General features: G+C 60.5%; 3 protein-coding genes across 9 annotated transcripts in view; 1 reads left to right on the plus strand and 2 right to left on the minus strand.

Annotated features, from left to right (window-relative positions):
- Window positions 1–2506, plus strand: part of SOX13 (SRY-box transcription factor 13) — a 41864-nt gene extending 39358 nt beyond the window's left edge. For 3 of the 7 annotated variants that reach the window (XM_074925501.1, XM_074925502.1, XM_074925500.1), the window contains exon 14: window positions 104–2506. In XM_074925501.1, the coding sequence (XP_074781602.1) occupies window positions 104–377 (274 nt within the window). In that variant the 3' untranslated portion in view covers window positions 378–2506. The remainder of the gene's footprint in view (window positions 1–103) is intronic. The other 4 variants (XM_074925495.1, XM_074925499.1, XM_074925497.1 and 1 more) reach the window with 2 other exon arrangements.
- On the minus strand, window positions 2218–12259 carry ETNK2 (ethanolamine kinase 2). The gene is made up of 8 exons (XM_074925503.1): window positions 11987–12259; window positions 7914–8173; window positions 7297–7434; window positions 5948–6090; window positions 5749–5832; window positions 5208–5377; window positions 4481–4554; window positions 2218–4311 (listed from the first exon to the last, which is right to left on the minus strand). The coding sequence occupies exons 1-8, from the start codon at window positions 12257–12259 to the stop codon at window positions 4239–4241; spliced, it is 1215 nt and encodes a 404-aa protein (XP_074781604.1). The 3' UTR covers window positions 2218–4238.
- Window positions 12260–15729: 3470 nt separating this feature from the next.
- On the minus strand, window positions 15730–20312 carry REN (renin). The gene is made up of 10 exons (XM_074925827.1): window positions 20212–20312; window positions 19459–19615; window positions 19192–19315; window positions 18800–18918; window positions 18446–18642; window positions 17688–17696; window positions 17181–17303; window positions 16485–16629; window positions 16267–16365; window positions 15730–15891 (listed from the first exon to the last, which is right to left on the minus strand). Exons 1-10 carry the CDS (start codon window positions 20310–20312, stop codon window positions 15730–15732), a joined length of 1236 nt encoding a protein of 411 aa, XP_074781928.1.
- Window positions 20313–24893: the final 4581 nt, after the last annotated feature.

Genomic DNA, 24893 nt, shown 5'->3' on the forward strand with positions numbered 1-24893 from the left:
ATCTGGGGGAGCCCACCGAGGCGCCCATGGGGTGGGTGCTCCAGGAGGTTGAGGGGGAGCACCCCGACAGTCCATTTGGTGAGTGGATTCCCCCGTCCCGCAGGCCCCAGGGCAGCCAGGTGCCCCCCTCCTCCTCGGACGTGCTGTACCAGCGGCCCGTGGGCATGCAGCTGACGTCCCCCGTGATGGAGCACTACCTGCCCCGCGGCGTGGACCCCAACATGCCCGTCATCGTCAACACGTGCAGCCTCAAGGACAGCGACGGCGGAGACGACGGGCACTCGGTGGCCGATGGGGAGATGTACCGCTACAGCGAGGAGGAGGACTCGGAGGGCGAGGACAAGAGTGACGGCGAGCTGGTGGTGCTGACGGACTGAGGGGGGGGGCCGAGGGGGTGGTGGGTGGGGGCTGGTTGCCACCAAAAAGGAGGTCACAGCATCCCCCCGACGGGTCGGGACTCGGCTGAAGGGCCGCGCTGGGAGCAGAGGTGACTCCGGCGGGTGGGAGCTGCTGCCTGTAAATGGGTCCCATGAAGGTGAGCACCCAGTTTTGGGGAGCACGAGGGCGATGGGGCGCTGCATGGGGCCATGGCTGGGACGAGCTGACCCCGCTGAGCGAGCTGGCGAGGGCTGGCACAGCCTTGCTGTGGCTGCAGGGGTGTAGGGACCTAAAAGCCACCTGGCCTGGGGACACGGGTGCCACCGGCTGTCACCCACCTGCAGCCCCCCAGGAGTTCCCTGAGGGTATCGGGGTGCAGGAAAACCCCCAGAGCATCTCCCAACCCTTGTGGGTCCCTTGCAGAGAGCGTCGCCTGCAGCCGCCAACGCCCAGTGCTGGGGACACGGGATGGGGACACGCTTGTCCCTCGCTCAGCCCCGCCTGACCTCTCCGCCGCTCGGTCTTTGGAGCCTGCCAGCAAATTCCCGTGGAGCCATTTTTAGCTCTCGCCTGGCCCGAGTGCCAGCCAAGGGCTCCGAGGAGCCCTTTATACTCCTGACAGCTCTGGCCCACTTTGTAAATAAAGCGGGTGCCTGTTCCCTGGCTGCGCCGTCACCCCGTCCCCCCGCTGGCCCCTGCCCCGGGCACGAGCCCCGGCTGCGGTGGGTACGTGCCCGGTGGCCCCTGGGCACCTCTTCTCCCTCCCGCACCCCAGCCCTGCAAGCTGCAGGCTCCACCTGTGGGCTGCAGCATGGAAACCAGGGAGGGAGAGAAAAATAACAGCAATTACAAAAATAAGAAAAAAAAAGAAATAATTTCTTTAAAAAAAAACAAACAAACTTGCTCCGGTCAGAGCCCAGCCCAGGGGTGTTTGGGGTAGAGAGGGGCTGTGTGGCCGGCTGTGCATGCACAGTGTCTGGGTGTGTGGATGGTGTCTGGGTGTGTGCAGTGTCTGGGTGTGCGTGGATGGTGTCTGGGTGTGCATATACAGTGTCCGGGTGGGTGTGCATGGTGTCTGGGTGTGCATGCATGGTGTCTGGGGGTCTGTGTAGTGTCCAGGTGTGCGTGCACAGTGTCTGGGGGTGCATATACAGTGTCAGGGTGTGCAAACACAGTGTCAGGGTGTGCATATACAGTGTCAGGGTGTTCATACCCAGTGTCAGGGTGTGCATGCACAGTGTCAGGGTGTGCATATAGTGTCCAGGTGTTCGTACCCAGTGTCAGGGTGCGCATGCACAGTGTCCAGGTGTGCATCCCCAGTGTCTGGCTGTGCATTCCCAGTGGCCGGGTGTCTGTGCACCGTGTCCGGTTGTGCGCAGAGTCCGTGCACCGCCCTGTGGCAACAGGCAGAAACAGGCAGCAGGGCTGCAGCCCCAGCCTGGCCTCCAGCCCAGCACCACTGGGGGTGCAGGGGGAGCCCTGGCTCCAGGATGCAGCCGGGGGGGGGGACGAGCCCTGCAATAGGTTTTGCAGCAGACCCACGTCCTCAGCCCCAGGGGGGGGTGTCCAGAGCAGCATCGGGGTGCCAGTGCTGCTCCCCTGCACCCCAGGGGGCTGCCGGCAGGACATTGTTTATCCAAGCGAGCATCCCGCCTCCTCGCCCACCCAGCAATCGCCTCCCTCCTCTCTTGCCCTTCGTCAGTGCTTTATTTATTCCCCCTCCCTGTGCTGCTCTGCCTGGGCCCGGGGTCCCTGGGGACGGGGTGCTGGCCCCCAGGGTGGGATGGGCTGTGCTGCAGAGGGGGCTGGAAGCAGAAGTGCCCAACAGAGATGCAGCTCTTCCTCTCTCTTTTCTTTTTTTTTTTTTTTTTTTTAAAAAAAAAGACTGTAAATATAGATAGAGCTTTATTTTGTTAATAAGACGATGAGTAACTTAACCTGTATATTTCACATACTTGTTTACAATTGTCCCCCTCCCTACCCCTTGGCACAATAAAGGTGACTTTTTGGAGCGGAGATCTGGGTCTGGACTTTACCAGCCTGGGGTGGGGAGAGCTAAGGGCTGGGCAGGGCGCCCTCACCCCAAGCAGTCAGAGTACAGATGGGGGGTGCTTTGTTTCCCCCCTTCCCTGCCCCCCCTTCCAGCACAGCCCCCTCCTCAGGCTCTGGCTCCCTGCCATGGTTTCACTTGTGCTGTTTCTCGGCATTTTCTCCTGCCCTGCGTGCCCCTTCTCCTCCCGCCTCTCACCAGCCTTTCCCCAAGGTCTCACCCCACGCAGCAGCGGGTTTGGGGTTCAACCTCCTCCACCCAGTGCCCGCTGCAGCCCAGTGGCCCAGCCTGCCCTTGCCACAGCCAGGGCCCAACAGGGCCTGGGGAGGGGGGGCCACGATGAAGATGAGGGATCAGCTCTGCAGAGACTGTCCTCAGCCCCAGGACATCGCCCTGGGACAAGGACGAGCCCCGACAGTTGCTGCCTGCAGGAAGGGGGCAGCGAGGGCACCTGAAGGGAGGTCAGGAGCATGGAGGGACACCAGCAGCCCACCCTGGGAGGAAATACCTCCACCAGCATCTCTGCTCCGGCACACCAGTCCCCACAGACCCACCATCCCCTATTTCCAGCTACCAGCAGCTTTTATTTTGCACCGAAACAAACACCAGATGCAACAACAGTCTTGCTGGGGCAGGTTCCTGTGCCCGTGCGGAGTAGATGGCCACCCTATCCCCATTACCACTCACCGAGCAGCCAAGGCAGGGGCAGAGGGGTCTGATTTCACCCCCCAGCTGATGCACAACCACTGTCGTGAGCTGGACAGTGCTCAGCAGGTCAGGATTGCCCTCGCAGAGCCTGGGGCCAGGAGCAGGGGGGAAGCAGCCGAGTGTTGACAGGGGATGAAGCTGTGCACTCATGGAGCAGGTCAGCTCTGTTCAACCTCCTGCCAGGGGGTCCCACGCAGGGACACAGCCAAGAGAGGAGCACAGTGACAGTGCCTGTGCGAGGGGCAGGATGGACCCCCCCGCCCTGGCCCTAGGGGAGACGGGGAAGGCAGAGCTGGGAGCCTCTTGCTCCAGCAGCACAGGGTGCTACGAGGGAAGCCGTGATGGGAGCTAATGGGAGTCTGGGAGATGGCGGCCGTGGGGACAAGCAGAGCCAGCCGTGGGCTGAGCACAGTGTTGGGGCGCAGGCATCCAGCACCCGCCAGCAAAAGCCCGCTGGTCCCAGGGCTCACGGCTGGCGCTGCCCCTTGCTGCTTTGCACCATCCGAGTTGGAGCACAGCAGCACCCACCCCCTGTGAAAAAGGGTGCTGTGCTCAGAGACAGCCCCGAGCCCAGGATCAATACTGGCCAAAAAAAGGTGCTGGTTTGGGGGTGGGAGCCCAAGTGGCACCGAGGAGGCAGGGGAAGAGGGGACGGAGGGAGCAGCAAAGGCAATGGGCACAGCTAAAGCAACTGGGCAGCTCTGGGGGGGTCCTGAGCAGACGGGGGGACCCGTTTCCCCCCTCGGGGACGGCACAGAGGGAGCAAACTGGGTGCCAGGCCAAGCAGCAGTAGTGCCAGCAAAGCACAGACCTGCCGGGCACCGGGGCCAAGCCGGGCTCGGCGTTAAGGCGGTGGTAAGGCTTCCTGGCGTAGGCAGGGGCCTCTCCGAGGCCGTGGTCCTCTCCAGCGTCTCACGGTCCAGTTTCAGGTATGTCCAGGGTCTCCTTTAATCGGTGGCCGGGTCAGAGCTCCTCTCCTCCACCATCCCACCATCAGGACCTGCCCTCGCCCCCGGCTGGGGTGGGGAAGGGGCGAGGGGGATGCGAGGGCTGTGGACGCAGCAAGGACAAAAATAGCTCAGGGTCTCACAGGCCAGAGATGCTATTTAGAGATCTGCAGGGCTGTGACCACCGGCTTCATCTTGAAGTACTGTTTAAACCTTAGCTTTGCATATCTGCCGAGAGAGGAGAGGGACAGACATGAGACACTCATCCCCCTGGCCCCGCGTCCCCTGGCCACAGAGGATCCCTCCAGCATGGAGGGACCACTGGGATCCTCTTGCTCCAGTCTTTTGCCACTGAACTGCACTGGGAGCAAACGCCCCCCAGCCCCAGCAGACTCACCTTAAGAAGTTAAAGTCTATGGTAGAGTATTTATCCTGGATCAGGCCCCAGCATGCCCAGAGGAAATGGGATGCCTGTAACAGACCAAACACGGATCAGAAACGGGGCCCACAGGATGAGCCGCTCGTGCCTCTCCTGGCCGGGTCCCAGAAGTCCCGTGGCTGTGACGACAGGACGTGTGGTGGCAGCCAGCTGGAGCTGGCCTGCACGTGCATTTTTATATGTTCCAGAGGCTGGTCCCAGCCCGGACAAGAGATGAGCAGGAAGGATGCTGAACAGCTGTGCAACAGGGTACCAGCCTCTGTGTTGGCAGCCGGGATGTCCCTCCTGGCAGCTCCAGCCAGGAAACCGCTGACATTTTGCCCTAAGTTTCCAGAAAATTGGCTCCTCCTGCCCATGCCCATACCAAAGAGGATTTCCTCATTCTTGGCTGCGCCTGGCCTCTCTGAAGGGATGCCCAAGGCCACAGCTATCAGAGACACGCTGTTCCTTGGCATCCGGTGGGATGGCGGGCAGCCAGTGCTATCTTTGACCTTGCCCAGGGGCTCAGTGCCTCCGAGGTGCAGTCGGGCTCTTCGGGGCAGCCTCCTGCCCCAGGTGCCCCCAAACCCCCATGGCTGGTACCTGCACCCCCATCCTCACCCGCTGAGTGGCAGCTGGCTCACCCAAGAGCCGAGGGAAACCAGTCCCACAGGAAGGTCGTGTCCTTCCCATCTCCACCACTCACCAAAGAAAACTTGTTCACTTGCACGTAGAGAGCCTCCAGCTCCTCCTCGGACACTCCCGTGCCTCCTCCGTCCCCCTGGGTGAGCTGCTTGTAGGCCTGCAGGTAGGAGTGCAGCCACTGCAGCTGGGTCTCCTTGCTGGGGTAGAGGCGATAATCCACCTCCTTCACGCCTGCGAGGGGAGCCGGGGTCAGCAATGCCCGGGGTGGGGGGGCAGAAAGGTGAAAGGGAGGGTTTCTCCGGTGCAAAGCGACGTGACCACGGGGCTCTCCCCACGCGCAACTGGGTGAGTGAAGCCCTGGCAGCTCCCGGTGTGCTCGGGGTCACTAACCCTTGGGCTGGTGTTGCAGCCAGGCTGCTCCCCACCGCCCGCAGAGACCCTCCCCTCACACATCCCTCTAACCACGAAGAGGAGCTCCCCCATTTCCCACCACGGGACCGGGGATGCAACTTCGTCCTCCTCCCCCAAGGATGGGGAGACCCCAGGGCAGCCGCTGCAAGTGGGGGAGAACCTTTGGTGCCCCGAAGAGGAGCCCAACTCACCTGCAAACTCATTAAAGTGGTTTCCAATGTCGAAAGCCTGGTAGTTGTAGCCGGTGTACTCGTAGTCTATGAAGCGAACGTGCTCTGTGGAGGCAAAGGCCGGGGCTCAGAGAGGGGCTGGAGATGGAGCTGCTGGCCCCTGGGGAGGTGGGCGAGGGACAGACCCCTCCTCCGGGCGTGCGAGGCTGCTGCCACGAACCTTGTGTCCCATCGTAGATGATGTTCTTGCAGAGCAGGTCGTTGTGGCAAAGCACGACGGGGGACCCGAGCTGGGAGAGCGTTTCCTTCATCCAGGCCAGCTCCTCTTCGAGCATCTCCAGGCTGGGCACATCCTGCTGGAGGCTGGGGAAGGGGACGGGGTGGAGTCACTTCTGCTCACGGGGAACCTCCCGTGGGGGAAGAGCGTTGCCCCCTGCTTCCCTCCATGCGTTTGATAAACGAACTCATCAGTGACACAGAGCGGGGCTAACGAGGCCATTTTTGGTGGGGAGGCCAGGAGTGGCTTGGACATCCTCTGGCGTGCTGGGTGGTACCCAGGGTGCCCGCAGACACCTTGGTGCAGCCTCAGCCCTTCCCTTCTCCCCACGAACACCCACATCCATCCCTCAAATTCACCCAACCAGCCACCCAGCCCCGCAGCGCTCGCTCCCAAAGCACCCAGCGAACCCCCAGGCAGCGGGAATATTTTGGACTCTGTCAGGGCACGTATCCTCTCCGTAACCTCAGAAGTTTCTATTCCAAGAAGTGAGCCAGTTAATGATTACCTAATTGGCTGCACTGAAGGTGCAGGCTTGGGTAAAGTCTGCCTGCAGCAGGGTGAGTGCTGAGAAAAGCCCTGCAGCCTGCCACTGCTGCTCAGGGAACAGGTTAATTATTCGCTTGCCTTTGGGTTCATTCACCTTCACCATCTCTGGGGGCTGTGCGCATCCTTCCCAGACACCCCGGCACTCACCTGGCATGAACCCAGGCTCCCAGAAACGGGATGAACTGATTTGAAGTGAGAACTGGCTGCTTTAATCTATACTGGGTTTCCAGCATCCCCTCCAACATCAGCTGAACCTTGCTGCTCAGAACCCCGCCATAAGAAGGGCTTGAGCTTCAGCTTATTCTAGGGAGGGCTTAAAATGCAGGCTAGATTTGCAGGGAGGAGGAGGAGGAGGCGGATTATTAACAGCAGGTGGGAGTCTGGCTCAGGCCGGATCCTGCCTGGGTGCTGGAGAGACACAACCCAGAGCTGTCTCTGCTCTCACACAGCAAAGGGCCCCCTCTGACAGGAGGAAGAGTGCGTGGAGATGCCTCCACCCCACCTGCTCTTGGGGGCTTGGCGACACATTTGCTCATGGAGGGATCATGATGCCGAAGCGGCCACGTGGCTGGATCCAGCCCCAACACCATCCCCAGCCCCGCTCCCCCCCCGCAGAGTCCGGCAGAGGCTTTACCTGGGAACCGGGGCTCTTCCCCCCGGTCCCGTACGGGGAAGACTTAGAGACGGGTGGGCAGCGGATGCCCAAGCCATAGCCTGGCTCTTTGGGATCCCTCTGCCTTTACCTGGGGTTGGATACCTTTGGGCTGAGATCCGTCTTCACGAGGGTGAGGTATTTGTGCAGCTTCTGCCAGAGGATGGGCTTGGGGAGGCTCCCGTTGGCGTGGATGGCGTGTACCCGGGCCATCTCCTGGGCCACCAGCCTGGAAGGAAACACGGACGCGCAGATGAGAGGTGGCCGTGCAGCAGCATCCCCCAGAGGAGTGCTCCACAAAACCAGCCCTGAGAGGGGTTCCCCGAAAGCCGTGTTTAAAAACGCAGGCTCAGTGCAGATCAGACTCCCCTCACTTCAGCTGCAAGCCTCGGAAGCGTATCAGGACCCTGCCTGGTCAAAAGCAGCGTTCACCTTTCCAGGGCAAATTCAGGTGAAAGCTGTGGTTCTCGTGAAATCTCTACTCACCCAAAGCTGATGCTTTAGAAACACATTGATAAACCCGGCTGTGGGTTGGCCCATTTATCCCCCAGGTTTGTGCACATCAGCGATGCTCCAGCACCGGTCTGGCACAAAAGCAGCGAAGGGGGGAGCTGGAAACACCCCCCCATGCCCAGAGAAGCACCAGTTCCCCCTTCCTGTGGCTCCCCCCTAGACCCACACACCCCAGGACATGGGGGTCCTGCACACCTGAAGATGTGGGGGTCCCGCACGTGGTCGGGCCCCAACGCGATGCCCGGCAGGAACTGGTAGCAGAGCCCGTTGTGGAAGGCGCAGTAAAGGTCAGGGGCGCAGCCGTGGGCACGCAGCACCTGGAAATTCCTCAGCTCCGTCTCCCGGTCCACGAACAGCTCCGTTTTCCTACCGTAGACACGGACCAGCACCGCGTCCGCCATGTCCTCGTCCGTGTAGCAAGCCACGAGCTTGTTGGTGATGCCATCGGTGAAGAGCTGGAGGGGGAGAAGGGCGACAGAGCTGACGCCTGTACGGCCCTGCCACGCCAAAGGGAAATCCCTCCCACCAGCAGACCCCAGGGAGAAAACAAAGGCAGGAACAGGCAATGGGCAAAAGAGAGCTCGAAGCAGCAGTGCCCACAGCAGCCAGGAAAGCTCCCGCAGCAGATGGCACGAGTTTGCAAGGCCTCGAGGCTCAGGCATGCACTGGGGCTCTGCACAGGGCCACAGGCACAAGGCTTCAGCTACACAAAGCTGGCGGTTTGGGTGGAAATCCTGCCGGTTTTCACCTGGAAGCTCAGGAATAGCTGAGGCCAGATGTGCCGCCAGCACACTTGGCACCCGAGCGGCTCCAGGAATCGCTACCCTCAAAAAATCAGCGCAAATCTTTTGGCACAAAATGAAATTAAAAAAAAAAAAAATCCAAACCAAAAACACACAACCCAGCAAACAACGCGGAGCAAACAGCACCACCACCCCATCTCCTCCTCCTGACCCTCCCCGCAGGGCTGGGTCGCTGATAGGCAGGGACGTCTCTGCTGGGGACGTCTCGTGTCATTGCTCTGATGGCTCCTCACAGATGGAAAGAGAGTTTTGTTCTCCCGTCGCCCCGGCCTGGCCGCCTGCCCGCGCACATGCGGGGGCTGCCGCCCGTGCTGGGCTCCTCTCCCCATCCCGCCGCGATTTTCGGTCCCCTCCGGCGCACCGAGGGGTTTGGGTCTCCACGGCCTCACGGGAAACCCCTGCCCCATCGTCCCTCATGCAGGGAGGATGCTCAGCCCCACACGGTTCCTGCTCGGCGCATACCGGGGTGCCGCTGCTCCCCAGGAAAGCGATTTCCTGCTCCCCCTGGGGTTCGGGGAGCTCCCGGAGCAGGTGTGATGCTGGCGGAGCGGGAGCGGGGCGAGGGCACGTGCTACGGCAGCAGCAGTGCTCGGGGGTGGGACAGCTAATTTTAGACACCCCACTCAGCAACCCACGCTCCTATATAGGGTGCCTATATATAGGGTTCCCCATGCAGTCTCCCGAGGGAAACTCAAAGCGCTGGAATGAGACACCCCAAGTCAGACAGCTCGTTACACAGCTGGCTGGTGTTGGATTCGTGGCGAGCACGGCAAGCGGCGAGCCAGCCGCCACGGCCCCGGCGGGATGCAGCTGGGGCGGGCTGAACCTTCTCAAGCAACCGGGTTGCTTTTCCCAAGGCAGATAACCTGTGTCTCCACGATGGTGCCACACTCTGGTCTCCTCTCCTTGTCCTGCCAGGCCCCAGAGGCCAGAAATTCAGCACGGACAAGGTGTCATGGCCCATCCATGCAGAAGAGGGAGCAGCCTGGGGCCGGTGCTCTCCATCAGCCACAGGTGAATGACTCCACCTCAAGATGCTCGGCACCTCCTCGCCTGCAAAGTCCCTGGCACTGCTTTGTTTTGCTGCTTGACAGCCCAATCAGCCCTTTCCAGTGGGTTTAATGGGATTACTGAGCCTTATCCCCTCTGAATTCCAGGCCACTAACTTTGGAGACTCACACGTGGTTCGTCAGCAACCTGCACACACGCACGCAGGGGTTCGCCTGGTTTGGAGGTGGCAGCTCCTCCAGCTCCCGAGCGTGGCTGCTTGGGAGATGCCTGGTGCTATTTCCTTGCGGATCCGAAGTGCAGTCAGCTATCAGCAGGGTCGCAGCGCCGCTACCAGCCCAAATCCTTCCCTGCTGTGGCTGCATGACAGCAGGGAGTGGGGGGGGGAAACCGAGTGTGACTCCACACCAGGAACCTTGCAGCAATTAACCATGAAGCAAGACCCAAGCCTTGTGCAAAGAGGCTGAAGCGAAGCAGCTCCATCCAACACGCCAGCGATGCCCCTGCCATGAGACCCCGCTCGGCTTGCACCCCCAGCACCACTCCTCAGCCCGAGAGGTGGCCAGTAGCCCCAGGGCCAGACTGCAAAAAGGGCACCTTGTTGCCCAAGTGGGGCTAAAAGCATCCAGCCGTAGCGGAGTCCTTGCAGGGGTTTGGCTCCACATCGCTGCTGCTCTCCTTATCTCCGGGTGAGGGATGGAGGAGTGCATGCTTCCCTGGGAGCGTGGCTGGCTGACTCACCCACGCTGCCTGTGCCTTCCCAGCACAGGGGGTGCCTTGGCCCAGGGACAGAGCTTAAAGGATGGGGAGCAGGAGCCCCGAAAGTGGGCACAACCTGGAGCACAGGGGGCTGAAGACCCCAGTGAGAAGAGGGCAAGACGGGGGAAGGCCAAGCACCCAGATCTTTCCTTCCCATCTTCCACACCCTGCCTCAAGCACCGGGAGATTTTTTCCGTGTCACCGGCACAGCCTGGTACAGCCCCTGCAAGCAGCTGTGCACTGACACGGTGCAACGAGGTGGTGTGAAGCGGGCACCGCTCCAGTGCGCCGAGGAGAGCGAACAGGAACACTAATAGGAACCAGCTGAGGACCAGTGCACCGCTCCAATCCCCTCCCGAACAGCCCGGCAAGAGCAGCGAAGGGAAACGCAACCGGAGGTTTTTTCTCCCCCCCCCTGCAATTCCTACGGGTTTTTTGCCTTTTTTTTTTTTTTTTTTTTTTTAATTAAAAACACACGCACGCACACACAAGCTGCTGTTGAACACTGACCCCCTCCGATGCCTGGAGAGAGCCTGGATACGGGAGAGCTGGGGTCCTTCTCACACAACCATCGCCACCGAGGTCTGTGCTCGGTGCTGCACAGAGCCCGAGACATTTCCTGCCCCTACAACTTTGTGCTCCGAGGAACTCGAACTCAGAGCTTCCTGCCTATTGCCATCTGCCCTTTCATATGTATTTTCCTGCAGCTCCTTGTATTTAATTACACTTGGCTATTAATACATTTTTAATGACCGTCCAGGCACACGGGAAGCATGTGCCTTCAGAGGACACGCATACACACGTGTGTATGTTTGAGTGCACCCAGCTCCGCCACCTCCACACTCCCGTGCCCATCGCTGGGAGCCTGGGGAGGGCACAGATGCCACCCCTGAGACCTGGCACCCCCGGGCAGAGGTGAGGAAGGGGAAAGGGACTCTCACGTTCAGGCAGCTGCCAGCCCCGCTCTCCCAGCCAAGCCCCGTCCCATGCAAGGAGCTCTGAGCCCCGCTAAATCCCAGCTCCCATCCGCACCTGGGCTCGGCTCCTGCCTCCTGGCAAAGGTGTGAGCCAAGTAACCCAAGCGAGACCTGCTCCTGGGAGCAGCTACTCCTGCGAGCAGGGGCCTGGCAGCACCGGCTGCAGGCAGGGGTGCGGGCAGGGGGTGCAGCACCTGCAGGAGAGACTCAGGGGGGGACCAGCGGTGCAGCCACCCCAGCATCCCCCCCCAGCCTTCACCCACCTTGGCAGCCTCGAGGAACCCTGGGGACACACTTACAGTCCCAGTCACCACTCAGTGACCCTCGGGGGGGGTCCCCAAAGCCAGGGTCGGGGAGGGGGATGTCACACCTTTGCACATCCCATCGGCCCCGGTTATGCTCTAAGAGTGGAGATCTGGGGGTGAGGGGGCGGGATGCTGTACCCTCCCTCCTTAGCAGGTTCTATAGCCCCCCCCACCACCCGGTGGGTTCTCCCGTCACCCTCGTGTCAGACCTTATAGCCCCCCCCCCCAAGCAAGCTCTATAGCTGCCCCACGGCGGGTGCTGTAGCACCCCGGGGTGAGCCTATAGCCCCCCAGGCTGGGCTCTGCAGCCCCCTCGAACGATCCCCACAGGAGGAGGGGGGGGATGGTGTGTGCCCCGGGTGCCCCATGTCCCCCCTCCTCCCCTCACCACCACCCCCCCCCCCGACGGGGCGTACCTTAGTCTTCACCCTGGCCGGTTCCCAGCCGGGTCTCAGCTCCCGCATGAGCCGCAGCGCCCCGGGCAGCACATCGCCCTCATCCACCGCAATACCGAGGTGGGGTACGGCGGGGACCCCCCCGCCCCCCCGTTCCGGCCTCGGGCAGTCGGGGCAGCGGCCGGGCGGGACGGCCATCGCCAGCTCCGAGCTGCCGGAGCCGCGGCCCATGTGCCGGGGGCTGCGGCGGGGCCGGCGGCCGCGGGGAGGAGCCGCCCGCCGTTGGGAAGCCATGAGTCACCGGCCCGCCTCCCGCCGCCGCCGCCTCCCGCCAGCGCCCGCCCGCATTGTGAGGTCAGCGGGACCGCAACGCACCCGCACCGGGACACCCCCCCCGCGACCCCCGCCGGCACCCCCCGACACCTGCTGCCGGTGCCTTCCACCGCGGCGGCTCCCCCCCCCCATCCCCATCCCCATCCCCATCCCCAAACCCCCTCAGCCATCCCGGGGTGCGCACAGCCCCCCCCCCTCCATCCCTTTGGGGTGATAATAAAAAGGGACAGAGCCCGTGAGATGTCCCCCAGGAGGGACACGTCCCCTCCAGCCCCACCACCAAGCGCTGACCCCCACGAGGGATTTACAGGTGGGCTGGGGAGGGGGTTGGGAATTAAAGGTTGAGCACGTTGGCACAGCGTGTGTGTCCCCCCCCCCGCCGCCCGCTGCCACCGCTTCATTATCAGAGGAAATAACAACCACCCCTGGCTCAGAGCAGAGAGTGCCCCCTCCAAAGTTTACAGCTGGCTGCGGCTGAAACCAGCTAAATGGACCATGGAGACGAGGGGAAAAAAAAATCATTTAAAGAAAAGGAAAAAAAAAAATAAAATAAAGCAGCCAGTTCCCCGTGTTTCTAAATATAGAGCGAGCTCTGTCGGTTTTAATAGGATGGCCATAATTGCTCTCGCTGCTTTGCTGGGCTGAGCGTGGCCTAATTGCTTGCCCATAACAACCCCAAGTGTTAATACGGGGCGGTTGGGGGTTAGCGGTGTCTCGAAGCCAGGACTGGGCAGCAGCCACCAGGAAATTGCGCTGGCCAGGCGATTAGAGGTGTTAATAGGGTGGCTTAAGGGGCCCAGGAGCGACACCGCGAGCAGCCCGGGGAATTTTTCCCCTCCCGCTGCTTGAAACAACCGTGCTGGATGGGGACAGAACTGGATCCACGAAAACATCCGATTTTAGGCCAGCCTGACCCTTTTCTAGCTGAGGGCTACAGGCCATCGTGGGCTGAAGTCACCCGGTGCTTTTTCAAGCCCACATCCACTCAAGTCTTCTCCAAGACTGGAGACTCTGCAGTGTTGAATAGGACGGAGGAGGTTTGGTTATTTCCAAGTGGAGATTTTCCCTGTGGTAGGAAGGGAGGGGAGAAGCTTGCTGGCAGCAAGGGGAGAAGGGGAAAAGAGGGGCTGTAGCTCCAGCGCTGACCTTGTGCTGCTCCCCTGCCTTGCCAAGGGTCTCCGGGCAGCTCTGCCCTCCCTGCCTGCGCTGCCGCTGCCTCCCAGGCCTTGGGCTTTCCTGCCCTGCCCGGAGCACCAGGGCTGTCCTCAGGAAACGCTGGATGAAACTAAAATACACTGACTGCTGGGGGCCCTTCCCTCCACCCCCAGGCCCCCAAGAGCCATTGCCACGGCTCTCCTGGGCCTTGGAGGCGATGGCTCAGCGCCGCAGCAGGCGATGGAAAACACGTAACATCGTCGGGTGCCTTGAATTTCCCATCCCCGGGGTGGTGCATCTCAATGTGAAGAGGTTTAAATGCTCCGTGGCTGCAGAGACCCTCCCGGGAGGGACAAACATCCGCTTAGCCACATCCTCCCGGCTGTCGGGCTGTGGGGCAGGGCAGAGGATGAGGTGCTGGGCTGGGAGGGAGGAAGGACTGTTCAGTGTGAGGAGGAGGAGGCTGAGGGGAGACCTCTCTGAAAGGACATTGCAGAGAGGCTGGTGCCGGGCTCTTCTCACAGGGAATTAGCGACAGAACAAGAGGGAATGGCTTTAAACTGCAACAGGGGAGGGTCAGACTGGGCATCAGGAAAAAAAATTTCCCAGAAAGAGTGGGCAGAGAGTGGAATAGGCTGCCGAGGGGGGGGGGGCAGTCCCCATCCCTGGGTGTGTTTAAGGGTCGTTTGGATGAGCTGTTGGGGGATGTAGGGTAGGGGAGAAGTTTGAAGAGTAGGGCTGAGGGTTGGACTCAATGATCCCAAGGGTCTTTCCCAACCTGAACGATGCTGTGATTCTGGGAAGAGCCGGTGAGCAGAGCCGAGGCTGCTGCCTACCTGGCTGGAAAGGTCACACAGCAGCTGTTGCCTCCGTGCTGGCAGGAGCATCGCTCTCCCCAACATCCCTGCAGCCTGCGTGTGTCAGCCTGCGCCAGGAATCCATCAGCAGCCATCGCTGGTGGCAGAAATGAGGATGAGAAGCTTCTACGAGTGATTGTGCTCAGATGGTGGCTTGCTCCAGGCGCCCCCGCCTCGTGCTCTGCTTTACAGACACCTTTCCCAGGGCCTGGCTCCGGACCACGGCAGTGACGCTGGTGGAACCGGGGATGAGAGTGTGCTGCAAAACGCTTGGCTTTGGGGACAGCTTGGATTCGTGGCCACTGGGCTCTAACTCAAAGCACCCCAGCTCTCCTGTGGAACTGGGAATGTCAGCCTCCAGCTGGGAGCACTGGTCGGCCTCTCCTGCCGGGCCAGCTGACGTGGGGCTCACAGCTCCCACTGAGCATCTCCGCACACGGCCAGGACAGGGACAAACCCCTGGTTGTCAGCTGGAGCCAACGTGGCAATGGAAGAGGATCCAGGCACTGGGGCAGCAAGAGCTGCCTTCCTGGTGGGACAAAGTCAGCCACCCTTAACCAGAACCCCAGGCACCTTCCCCTCCCCAAAGGGCAGCAAACAGACGCACAGCCCTGTCCTTGTCCCCAGGGGTGCAACCAGTGGTCCCCAGCCCGCCATGGGAAGGCAGGCCAAGGCAGGTGTAGCCTGCAGAAAGAGCTGGCTTGCTGTTTGAGAAGACCCTGATTTGCCTACATGCAGATGCTGTGGCACTAACTGGGAGGGCGTTTCACTCTTACGAAAGAGGGAAAGCTATAAATGCAGTGGTGGATCCTAGCAGAGAAACACTTGTCCCCCCATTTTCTTAATAGATGTGTCTGATCTCTCCCCTCTGCAAGAATAAGCAGCCACTCAGTGTCCTGTTGCTCTAAAATTGTTTAATATTAAAGTCATGGAGAGGGAAAGAGTTAACACCAGCTAAAACGATCATTAGACACAGCCAGATTATTTTTCTCCCATTCAAAGACTAACACGAACAGTAACAGATCATCCTCCTCAGTCTGTCCGCAACCTGCGAGCACCTCCATGCCAGCAGCGGCTCGCCGCATGCCAGTTGTACTATTGCACATCACCCTAAATGTCCCTGGAGGTGCAGCTCCGGACCCAGGATCCCGCTTTCATCGCCAGACCGAACACGCTCACTAGAAGATGCGTTTAAGGCTCACTTCTCCCCAGCAGCAGAGACTCTCGGGAAGCAGAGCGGGGGTTTTGGAGTGGGAGAAGGCGAGGTTTTGCAGTTGCTTCAGTAAAGAGAGGAGGTGGCTGAGCTGTAAGGAAACGCTGTTCTCATTTGTACTTCAAATTGTTTCTTCTCGGTGGGACCCGTGCCTCCAGGCTGGTGCCCTGTCCCCCTCCCCAGCCTCCCCCCCCCCCCCCCAGCTGTCAGCGGGCCGTGGCAAAGCCGATGCGGTTGTTGCGCCGGTCAAATTCGGTGTAGTAATGCCCGATGAAGCTGGCGCCCAGGATCCAGAGGGGTCCAGCTGGGGGTGGGATGTCCAGCCCTGAGAAAGCCACCACGCAGATGTCTTCCCCATACTGGGATTGCTGCAAAGAGGAGATGACCCAGGGAGTGCTGGAGGTGCCCAAGGAAGGGCTGTGACCCCCAGCTCAACACCCGCTGCTCAGCCTCAATGTTCCTTCCTCCAAGGATCCCTGCCCATCTCTGCTCTTTGCTTTTCACCCCAAATCTCCCCCAAAACCACCCAAAGAAGCAGCGACAGGTTGCTCTGGCTCGTCTAGACACTTCTGCTGAGCAGGAGGGTTTGGGGAAAAAACAAGCAGCATCATTCTGGGGCTCATCTCTGCTGCTTTAGGGGAGCTAGGAGGGAGCAGGGTGCTGCAGGAGAGATGCACCCCAGGGAGAGCTGCCCCCCCGCCCCACAAGGAGGGATGCAGCTTACCCGGAGGGATGCAGCTTACCCGGAGGACGTAGGCTGAGCCGCTGAGTGCGTAGGCCTTCCCGCCCAGGTGGAAGGAGATGTTGGGCAGCTGAGGGACTCGGTCACAGTCCACCACGTACTGCCGGAGGAGGAGACAGCGCTGAGCCCGTTTGCTGGGGCAGGGACAGGCTGGGGGGCCGGCAGCCGAGGGGGAGGTGGCAGGGATGTGGAGTGGGGCACAGTGCGGGGGTTGCTCACCTCTCCTTCGGTCATTTCTGCTGCCCCAATGGCTTTCATCAGCACGGAGATGGGGCCGGCTGGGCCGGTGATGTAGGACGCTCCCGTGTCGATGGCCACTGAGCAGCCTTCCTTGCAGAACAGGATTTCAGCCCCTACGGACACGCTGGAGCGGAAGGGGAGAGGGGTGACCCTGAGTCTCCCATGGTGACCACAGCTCGGCTCCCAGGGCCACTTGTGCCCTCGGGCAAGTGTGCCATGTCTTTGTCCAGGGATAGCTGGCCAGGCAGAGCAGGGACTCTCCAGGGCCACCGGGAACCCTCCCTTCGAGCTTCTCAAATGTGAAAGCTAAGCTTCATCATGTGTGGCTTTTATTTTTTTTTTAAATCAAACAAAGCCGAATTGTTTCAGCGCCTCACGCTCCTCCTGCAGGACTAAAGGGGGTTAAACTCTTCCACTGCAGCTTCCAAGTTGAATCAGCCCACGGTGCCACCCCCTCTGCATTCCCCAGCTCCTGGCTCCTTGCTGAGCACCGAGATGCAGCTCTGCGCTGGAGGAACCAGCCCTGTTCCCCCCCAGAGGGGAAAGCACCCGCCAGCCAACACACTGGACCCAGTCCCCAGCACCCAGCAAGCTTTTCCCAGCCCCATCCTCGCAGAGCCAGGGAGGTTTGCAGGATGAGGCCCGGTGCTGTGCAGCAGCACTCCCGGGCCTCACCCTTTCATGCTGATCTGCCAGTAGCCGCTCTTGCTGATGTTCAGGTAGTGGAAGTCCCCAGTGTAGTAGGTTGGGTCGCTGCCTCCGAGGATTATTTCCCCCCCGGGTTTCAGAGGAGCGTTCCTAGGGTGCAAAACACAGTGGAGTGATTCTCCCTCAGCTGCTGTCCCTGAAAAAAAAAACAGCGAGAAGGGACCAGACCCAGCCACGAGGCTCTGCTGACCCTGTGAGCCGTGGCGGGGAGCGAGAAGAAACCCTGAGTTAGTTCAGAGGGGTGCGAGAGCCCGTGGGAGAGGAGGTGACACATGCTGAGGTCTCTGAGCAGGTCGGTGCTGGCTCATGTGCGGGGCAGGCGTGCGGGCAGCGCCCGGCGCGGGGCTCTGCGGAGTGTGAGCTCCTGTGGAGCTGTGCCCGGCTGGCGGCAGGGTCGGCTGCCCAGCCCTGGGGTGCAGGGGTGACTGTTAGTGGGTGCTGTCTCAAGAGCGCTCGTGCTTTTTGTCTTCTTACTTCGAAGCTCTGCAAAGAGAGAGATGCTGCATAAGCCCGTGGCCCGAGGGGAGCTGTGTCCCCAGGGCACCAAGGGGACCCAAGTGGTACCCAGAATGCAGCCAGCATCATTAGGACTTCTTCAGTATTGATGTATCCACCTTTAGGTGGGGTAAAGGGCTACCAGCGTGTGTTTGTGGGTGTGTCTGCCCATTGCCAGGCTGCTGGGGCCAGTGGGGAGTGTTGGGGAGGGGGTGGGGGCAGCACTCCTGCTCTGCCAGGGTGGGCCCTCCCGCTGCTCCTGCAGCTTTTGGTGCTGCTGGGAGGTGGGATGCAGAGACACGACAGTTTGGGGCAAGAAATGAAAAGAGTTTGGCTGCTGGTGCAGAATTTTCTTCAATAGATTTTTTGAGTTTTGCAGTTTGGTCTGTAGATAAAACACTAAACCCGCTCCTGGCTGTGGTTGCTCCAGCCCCACCAGCAGAGCTGGTGACTTTGTGCAATCTGACAGTGACAAACGAGCAGGGAGCAGCGCTCCCGGCCTCGGCACTCCCTGCCCAGCAGCTCCAGATAAGCATCCACCTGGATCTGCCTCTTGTGCTGCCTCATTCCTCCCCAGCTCCTCCAGGCACCCTCCACACCCCCCCAGGTCCCACAGCCCCAGCCACGGCTCATTCCCAGTCCCGAGATGCAAACCCAGCACTGCTGCGGTTGCAATTCCCCTGCCCTACAAAACAAACACCTCCCCAGCCCCGGCACCTGCTCCCCACATGACCCACCGACTGTAGTAGACGGAGAACACGTCCTCCTTGAGGATCTGCTGGGAGAGGATCCGGTCGAAGACGGGGGTGATGCCGTCGATGGCCTGGCTGGGGTAGCCCATCCCCAGCACCCCGTCAAACCTGGCAAAGATGAAGGGGAAGGCAGGCAGCGCCGTCGCCTCGGCAAAGACCTGGATGATGGGGATGTCTGACACCTGGGGAAGGGCAAAAGTGTCCTTGCAGGGTAGGGCTAAATCCCCCAAAGAGCTCCGCTATTCTTGGGTAAAAGGGGATGCTCATATGGGGGAGCAGAACCGTATGTGGGCATCTCCTTGCTGAGCCAGTGAGTGTGAATTTGGGGCACACACTCACCAGGACGATGTCCTGGCTGAGGAAGCCTTTGACACTCCCCGTTCCATAGCGGATGGCAAAGCCCGTGCCGTTGGCTATGTACGTCCGCGACTTGGAGGAGTCGTAGCGGCTGTGGGAAACTGGGGAGAGGGAGAAGGTGAGTCAAAGAAAGCGAAGGAGGCAGCAACAGCAGGAGGGGTTAAGGGTCTCTGCTCCCCCAGCCTCCGGGAGGGGGATGAACCCAGCCTGCCCCAGGGCCAGGGACCGAACAGCCACAGTCAGCCCCTGCTGTGTGAAGGCAAACCCGGCCCAGCCCGCTTCGAGTGGCCCTCGAGATGGAGGCACTTGCCCACATCCGCTGAGCTGAGGCTGGAGGGGCTCAGCCCCAGTCCCTGCTGTGCCCCCGTACTCACCGCAGGCGCTGTAGAGGGGGGAGCACTTGTAGGATGGCACCCACAGGTTGGCCGAGCCCGTGTCAAAAACCACCTTGAAGGTCTGCGCGGGGGTACCAATGCTGATCTCCCCGAAATACTGGGTCTGGAAGAGGCGCGGGGAGCATCGCTGGGGGCACAGCTCATCCCCCAGACCCGGCAGCAAACGCCCCGTGGGGTGCAGCGGGTGGGACTTGCGGGGTGTGGGGCTGTTGTTGGGGGGACAAACTCCCGCGGGAAAAAACTCACGTCCAAGTAGTTAGTGAGGAGGGTGGGAGCCGTCCCGTTTCTGGGGGCGGCCAGGCCGCTGCGTCTGCTCTGCCTCAGCTCGGGGAAGACGTCGGACACCTTCACCCCCATCTCCTGCAGCGTCTGGCGGATGGAGGGCATCCTGCGCAGCGTGACCCTGCCGGGGGCGAGGACAGGGCTGGGGGGGCCAAGAAGCACCCAGCACCCTCAGAGGAGACCCCCCCGCAGGTCCCTGCCACCCCCCCAGCACTCCTGCCTTTTGGTGGCTCTAGATGGCAGCAGCTCCCCGCAGCACCCCACGCCGTGGGGCTGCCAGCCGGGTGCCGGTGGGTCCCGCGGCCACTGCCAGCCCCACACCAGCCCCGGGTGTGGGGGGGAGGGATGTACATCAGGGCCCACCCGCGACAAGGACCCCACGGAGGGGCTGGCTGCTGTAGGAGGCATCTATGGACCCCACGCTCAGCTCGTTTGCGAATGAAACGCTTCGTCGTGGGCTCCTCGGTTATTTGGGAGACAGGGGCGCTGCCAAGCCACGCGGTGCTCAAGGGGAGCGAGGAAGAGGAGCAAGGAAGAGCAGGTATGGTAGCACAGAACAGAAAAGCAGGATGAAGGGGTTTCCCAGCACGGCTGCAGCAGGAGGAGAGTCCTTCGGTCCTCAGCACCAGCCCAAGCACCCAAAAAAAAAAAAACCCCAAAGGGGAGACAGCAAGACCCGCAGCGTTGTGGGCCACCTGCAACCCGCACGCCTGCTACCTCTGCAAAGCCTGGGCTGGCGAGGGGAAGAAGTTGGCACCCCAGGTCAAGGCCAAGACCAGCAGATAGTGCTGCACCCTCCCGCTGTGTCCCGCCGGCATCACGCTCTCCCGGGGCAGCCGCCTCCTTTGCCAGCAGCTTCCTTGTGTCCCAGAGGGGAGGATGCTTTTATAGCCTGGGTTTCTGCATCCGTGGGGGTTTCTCCTCCCCGCTGGCCGGGGGAGGGCTGGGGATGCTGCAGGCAGCACTGCAGGCAGGTAGCTGGATGGTGACCGGGACAGTCCTTGCGGAGGGTGGCACAGTCAGGAGAGCCTCGTGGGCACAGATGATGACAGTGGCTGGCAAGGGGAGCTGCAAACCCACGCTCCTCGCGGTTAATAACATGGTTACTTGTCAACACCCCGCCACCGCCAGCACGGCGTGTGCAGGGCATGGGCCAAACGCCTGCTGGTGTCAGCCAGGAGAGCTGGCGGGTGATGGGGATGCAGGTGGTGGTGGCTCCGGTCTAAAGGACAGGCTGGCCCAAGCTCCACACCGAAGAGGAATGGGGCTTCCCCCAAAGGCCTGGGGGTGGGAAGAGCAAAGGGTGCTCAGTCACAGTCCCTCGGGCCACGCAGATCCCAACTGCAAACCCACTGCCCTTCTGGGGGCTGCTCCAAGCACAGCGAGGGGGGATTTCCTCCCCCCCCAGCCTCCATTACACTGCTGAGGGAACAGAGTCTTAATGCAGAGAACGGCCAAACTCATCACAGTTGTGGCATATGACATAAGACCAAGGTATGAGCGCCCACAGCCTGGCCAGGAGGAACAGTCTGTTCTCTGCCCAATACACGCAGAGTGCAGAGGAGCCCAGTGTGGCTCTGGGTGCCCAAAAGACACCCAGAAGGTGTCCCAGAAAACACCCGAGAAGGGAGACGTTGATCAAAAGGCCCAGAGGACTCCTCCAGACAAGGTGCATCACTGGTCCCCAGCGCACGCTCAGCTGTGTTTCCCCCAGCCCAGGGTGCTGGGTGCCAGATCAGGCCCTGTGGCTCCAAGCCCAGTGCTTGAGCTCAGCGAACCTCGGTGGGAAATGACCTCAAAGGCAATAAAAACGTTCTTGGAAGAAACCTGATGACAAACTTGCCCCTGCCTCGAAACCCCCAGCTCTGCGACCGTGCCAGCGTGCTCCTGTTGCGGATGGGATTGGTTTAGGGCACTGCCATCACCCTTGTCTAGGGGACAGCAGTGCTATGGGGGGGGGGGTGACAAGGACACCCCAAAAGCTACAGACACCTTCCCCCCAAAACTGGGGCTTTGAAGGTTCCTTTCCCCGGGGGATTTTGTCTGTAGCGTTGGGGGCCGGGGGAAGGCTGACCCCGGGAGGCTCTGCCCCGCGGCTCGTAGCCCCGCGCCCCCCAGCCCTGACGTCTTTTCCCACGCCGGGCCCCAGCGCTGCGTCACTCAGGGGAGCCTCGTGCCCCGGGGCAGGTTGCAGCGAGGCACAGAGGTCAGGAGGCAGCAGCCCAGCGAGAGAGGGTCTGGCAGGGAGCCACCGGACATAAATCCCCTTCCCGGGCATCCCACGGGCTCTGCTGGGCCCCGTTCCCCGAAGGGGAGGCCAGGGCTGCAGCGTGACTTCAAAGGAAAGGGGCCACGTCAGCCGGGGGAGGGTGATCCCAGGATGTGGGGCCGTGGGGCTCCAGCGTTTCCAGCTCCCCTTCGACCCAGGGCCGAGGGGAGGCACGTCTGCAGGAGCCCCGAGGAGCGTTAGATGCTCTGGGCAGGGCTTTCCCTAGCAGGGACAGAGGCACTCGCCTCCCGTGGGGCAGCCGGAGCGGGATGATGCTGGGAACAGCGGGGAGGCTGCGGGTACTGGGGAAAAGGCAGCACCAGCCCACTCCAGTGCCCAAGGAAGACAAGCCCTTCCCGCCAAGGGCTTGGCACCACAGCCCTTCTGATGGGAAATCAAGGCAAAAAACTACTCCCCCCAGTCCGTCAGAGAACTGAAGGCAGTGGCCGGTGCTAGCCCCGAGGCTGACCTGCCTCGCTGGCAGCACCAGGGCTTGAGGATGCCCCTCGGCACCGGGCACCTTCCCCCGTGCAAGGAAAATCCCCGCAAGGCGTTTTCCAGCCACCTCCACCGGCAGCGAGCAGGGATGGGCAGCTGGTGCATGGGAGCAGCGCTGGAAAGACCTGACACGGGGCTTTAAATAACCTGCAAAGGGTGTGCTTGTGCACAGGGTTGTAGGAGCCAGGGGAAGGAGCATCACCTCGCTGGCTCGAAGGGCTGGAGCAGGAGCCGTGGCGAGGGCAGCACAGGGAGGATGGCCGGGACCACGGTGATTTTATCCCCGAGCCCTTCAGGAAGGATGCTTAACAATTCCCACGCAGCCTGGAAGCATCAGGCAGTTCCAACCAGGGCATCACTTAACCTGAATTTGCAGCGACTGAAGGTAACAGGCCATCAGGCGAGGCTGCCGTCGCCCTGCTCCGTTTGTGTGCTGCTGGGGGAAACCTGCTGCAGTTTGCTGCAAAGAGCTGGGGTTTCCTACAGCTACCTAGCCCATAAAGAGCAGCTCATCTGGAAATAGCAGGGGAATGCTCTTACATGATTTCCCTGCCTGCTTTCAAGGAGTCAGATGATTGATCTAAGAGTGAATTCAAGGAAAATGCTTTCCAGAGAGAGAAACAAATCCTTTCCTGCAAGATAAATGCATTCCTCTCTACTATTGGGCTGAACAAGCACGGTTCTTAAAATAAAATATGAAATATTAAGTACTTCCCTCTCTAAATGGAATCATTAGGAAGTTTTACTGAATAGCCTTATTTCTTGAGGGATCTTTTAAAACAGTAAAAAAAAAAAGGTAGATGCGCTTCCATCCTTCCCACACATTTTACACACTCTACTAATCCATGAGTTTGTTGCTAGTAAAAACACATCAGGCTTGTGAGGAGCCTTGTTCCAGAAGACCAAAAAAAAGCTCAAGCCTAGAAGCAACTTTTGGGAAGAACTTAGAGGAGGCTTTGGATGGCACCAACACCGGGGGAATTCAGCCGTTGACGTCAGCAGAGCCAGGGCTTCACCCAAAGTGTTTGTTTAAAACCAAAGCTGCTCTGGCAGGGCACATTGAAATAGCAGTTTAGTGAACCAGAGGGAAAACATTCCCCTGCAATACGCTTCAGAAAGGCAGGCTGAGGAGAGCAGCCCTGGCTGGCTGCCGCCTGCTCCATCCCAGAGGCAGCTCACAGCCATTCCCTGGGTCACTTTATGAAGCATCCCTCACTGCCACCCAGGGATGATGCTCCAGCCTGCCTTGATTTTCCCACCTTACAGCACCCTGGGCACACACCCCGCTCACTGCCACAGGGATGGGGGCATTAAACAGTGGGAATCACCTTATCCTGCTCACGGTGTGCCTAGGAGTGTTCCTCTTTCTTCTGGTGAAGCCCTAAAGATGAAGCTTGACCAGGAAAAGTTGATCTGCCAAGTGTTCAGCTGGAGTGAGGCAAAAGCAGGCATCACAGATGGGCATTAGGGAGGTTCCAGCCCTCACTAACCTGCACAATGTCCAGGCCTGAGCTTCCTCTCCTATCCCTCCTCCACAAATAGCTGCTCAGCTCTCTGTTCCAAACTCCTCCGCTTTAGCATCAAAGCTGGCCCCGATACCAGCAGAGCTGGCCCCACCTGTACCTTCCTCCTGCCCACAGCCAAGCTGGTGCCAGGAAGCTGTGAGCTCTTTTTTTTCCCCCCTTCTCAAGAGCTGCAATCTGTGCTCAAACTAAAAGCACCCCCCTCAAAACCAGCACTAAGGGAGCAGCTTCCCCTGAGCCAAACCTCTGAGAGACAGAACACAACCATACCCAGCTTTAGAGGGGGGCTGCCCTGATTTATATCTACCGGGGAGCTCGTCCTTTGTAACCCAGGGCTCAGCTGGGCTGCTGGGGCTGGGTTTGGGGTGCCCAAATGAGTTACCCCACATCAGCTGAGCAGTCAGAGCAGTCCTCAGTCTGCTTTCACCTGATGCAAACCCCCCCTGCAAACCTGGGCACCGGTGCAGCACCTGCTAAGAGCCCACAGGCACAGCCACCAGCTCCATCAGGCTGTGCCTCAATCAAGAGGGAACAGGTTTAACTCAAAGTCATTAATTAATTCTTGCAAGTTAAGAAGGGTATCTGCACAGGGACCAGCTTTGATGTGATTGCCTTGGTTTAATTAAGCTCCTGCTTGCACCCAGCTTCCCAAGTGCTCACAGAAACCTGGCTGGCATCCACTTAGTTTGTGTCTTCTGATCGCACAGACCCGCTGAGTTATCCAACCAGTTCTCCGGCAGTGCTGGCTGCGCTCCTGGGGAGAGGAGTTTCTGCAGCCCGAATAAAATAGCTCCTTTAAAATCATCTGACGTTAAGCTAGGAGAGCTCTGCACCGTCCTCAGGTTCCTGCCTGCCTTGAAGGTCAGGGAGACCTCGCAGGGGGGGGATGCTCGTCCCCCAGAGCACGTGGCAGCACAGGTCCTGCTTCAACCAGGGTTTAAAAGCACCAGATAAACCTGGGCCTGAACGGTTCTTGGGGCCAAATCAGCCAGAGAGGACTCAGAGGAGACATGGTGAGTGATGTGACGGGATGGGGCCCCCAGCACCCGGCCCGAACAGCCCCTTTCTGTCCCTACAGAAACAGGCTGGAAAGCAGGAGCTGCCCATCG

This window comes from Athene noctua, chromosome 23, assembly GCF_965140245.1.
Source record: "Athene noctua chromosome 23, bAthNoc1.hap1.1, whole genome shotgun sequence".
NCBI lineage: Eukaryota > Metazoa > Chordata > Aves > Strigiformes > Strigidae > Athene > Athene noctua.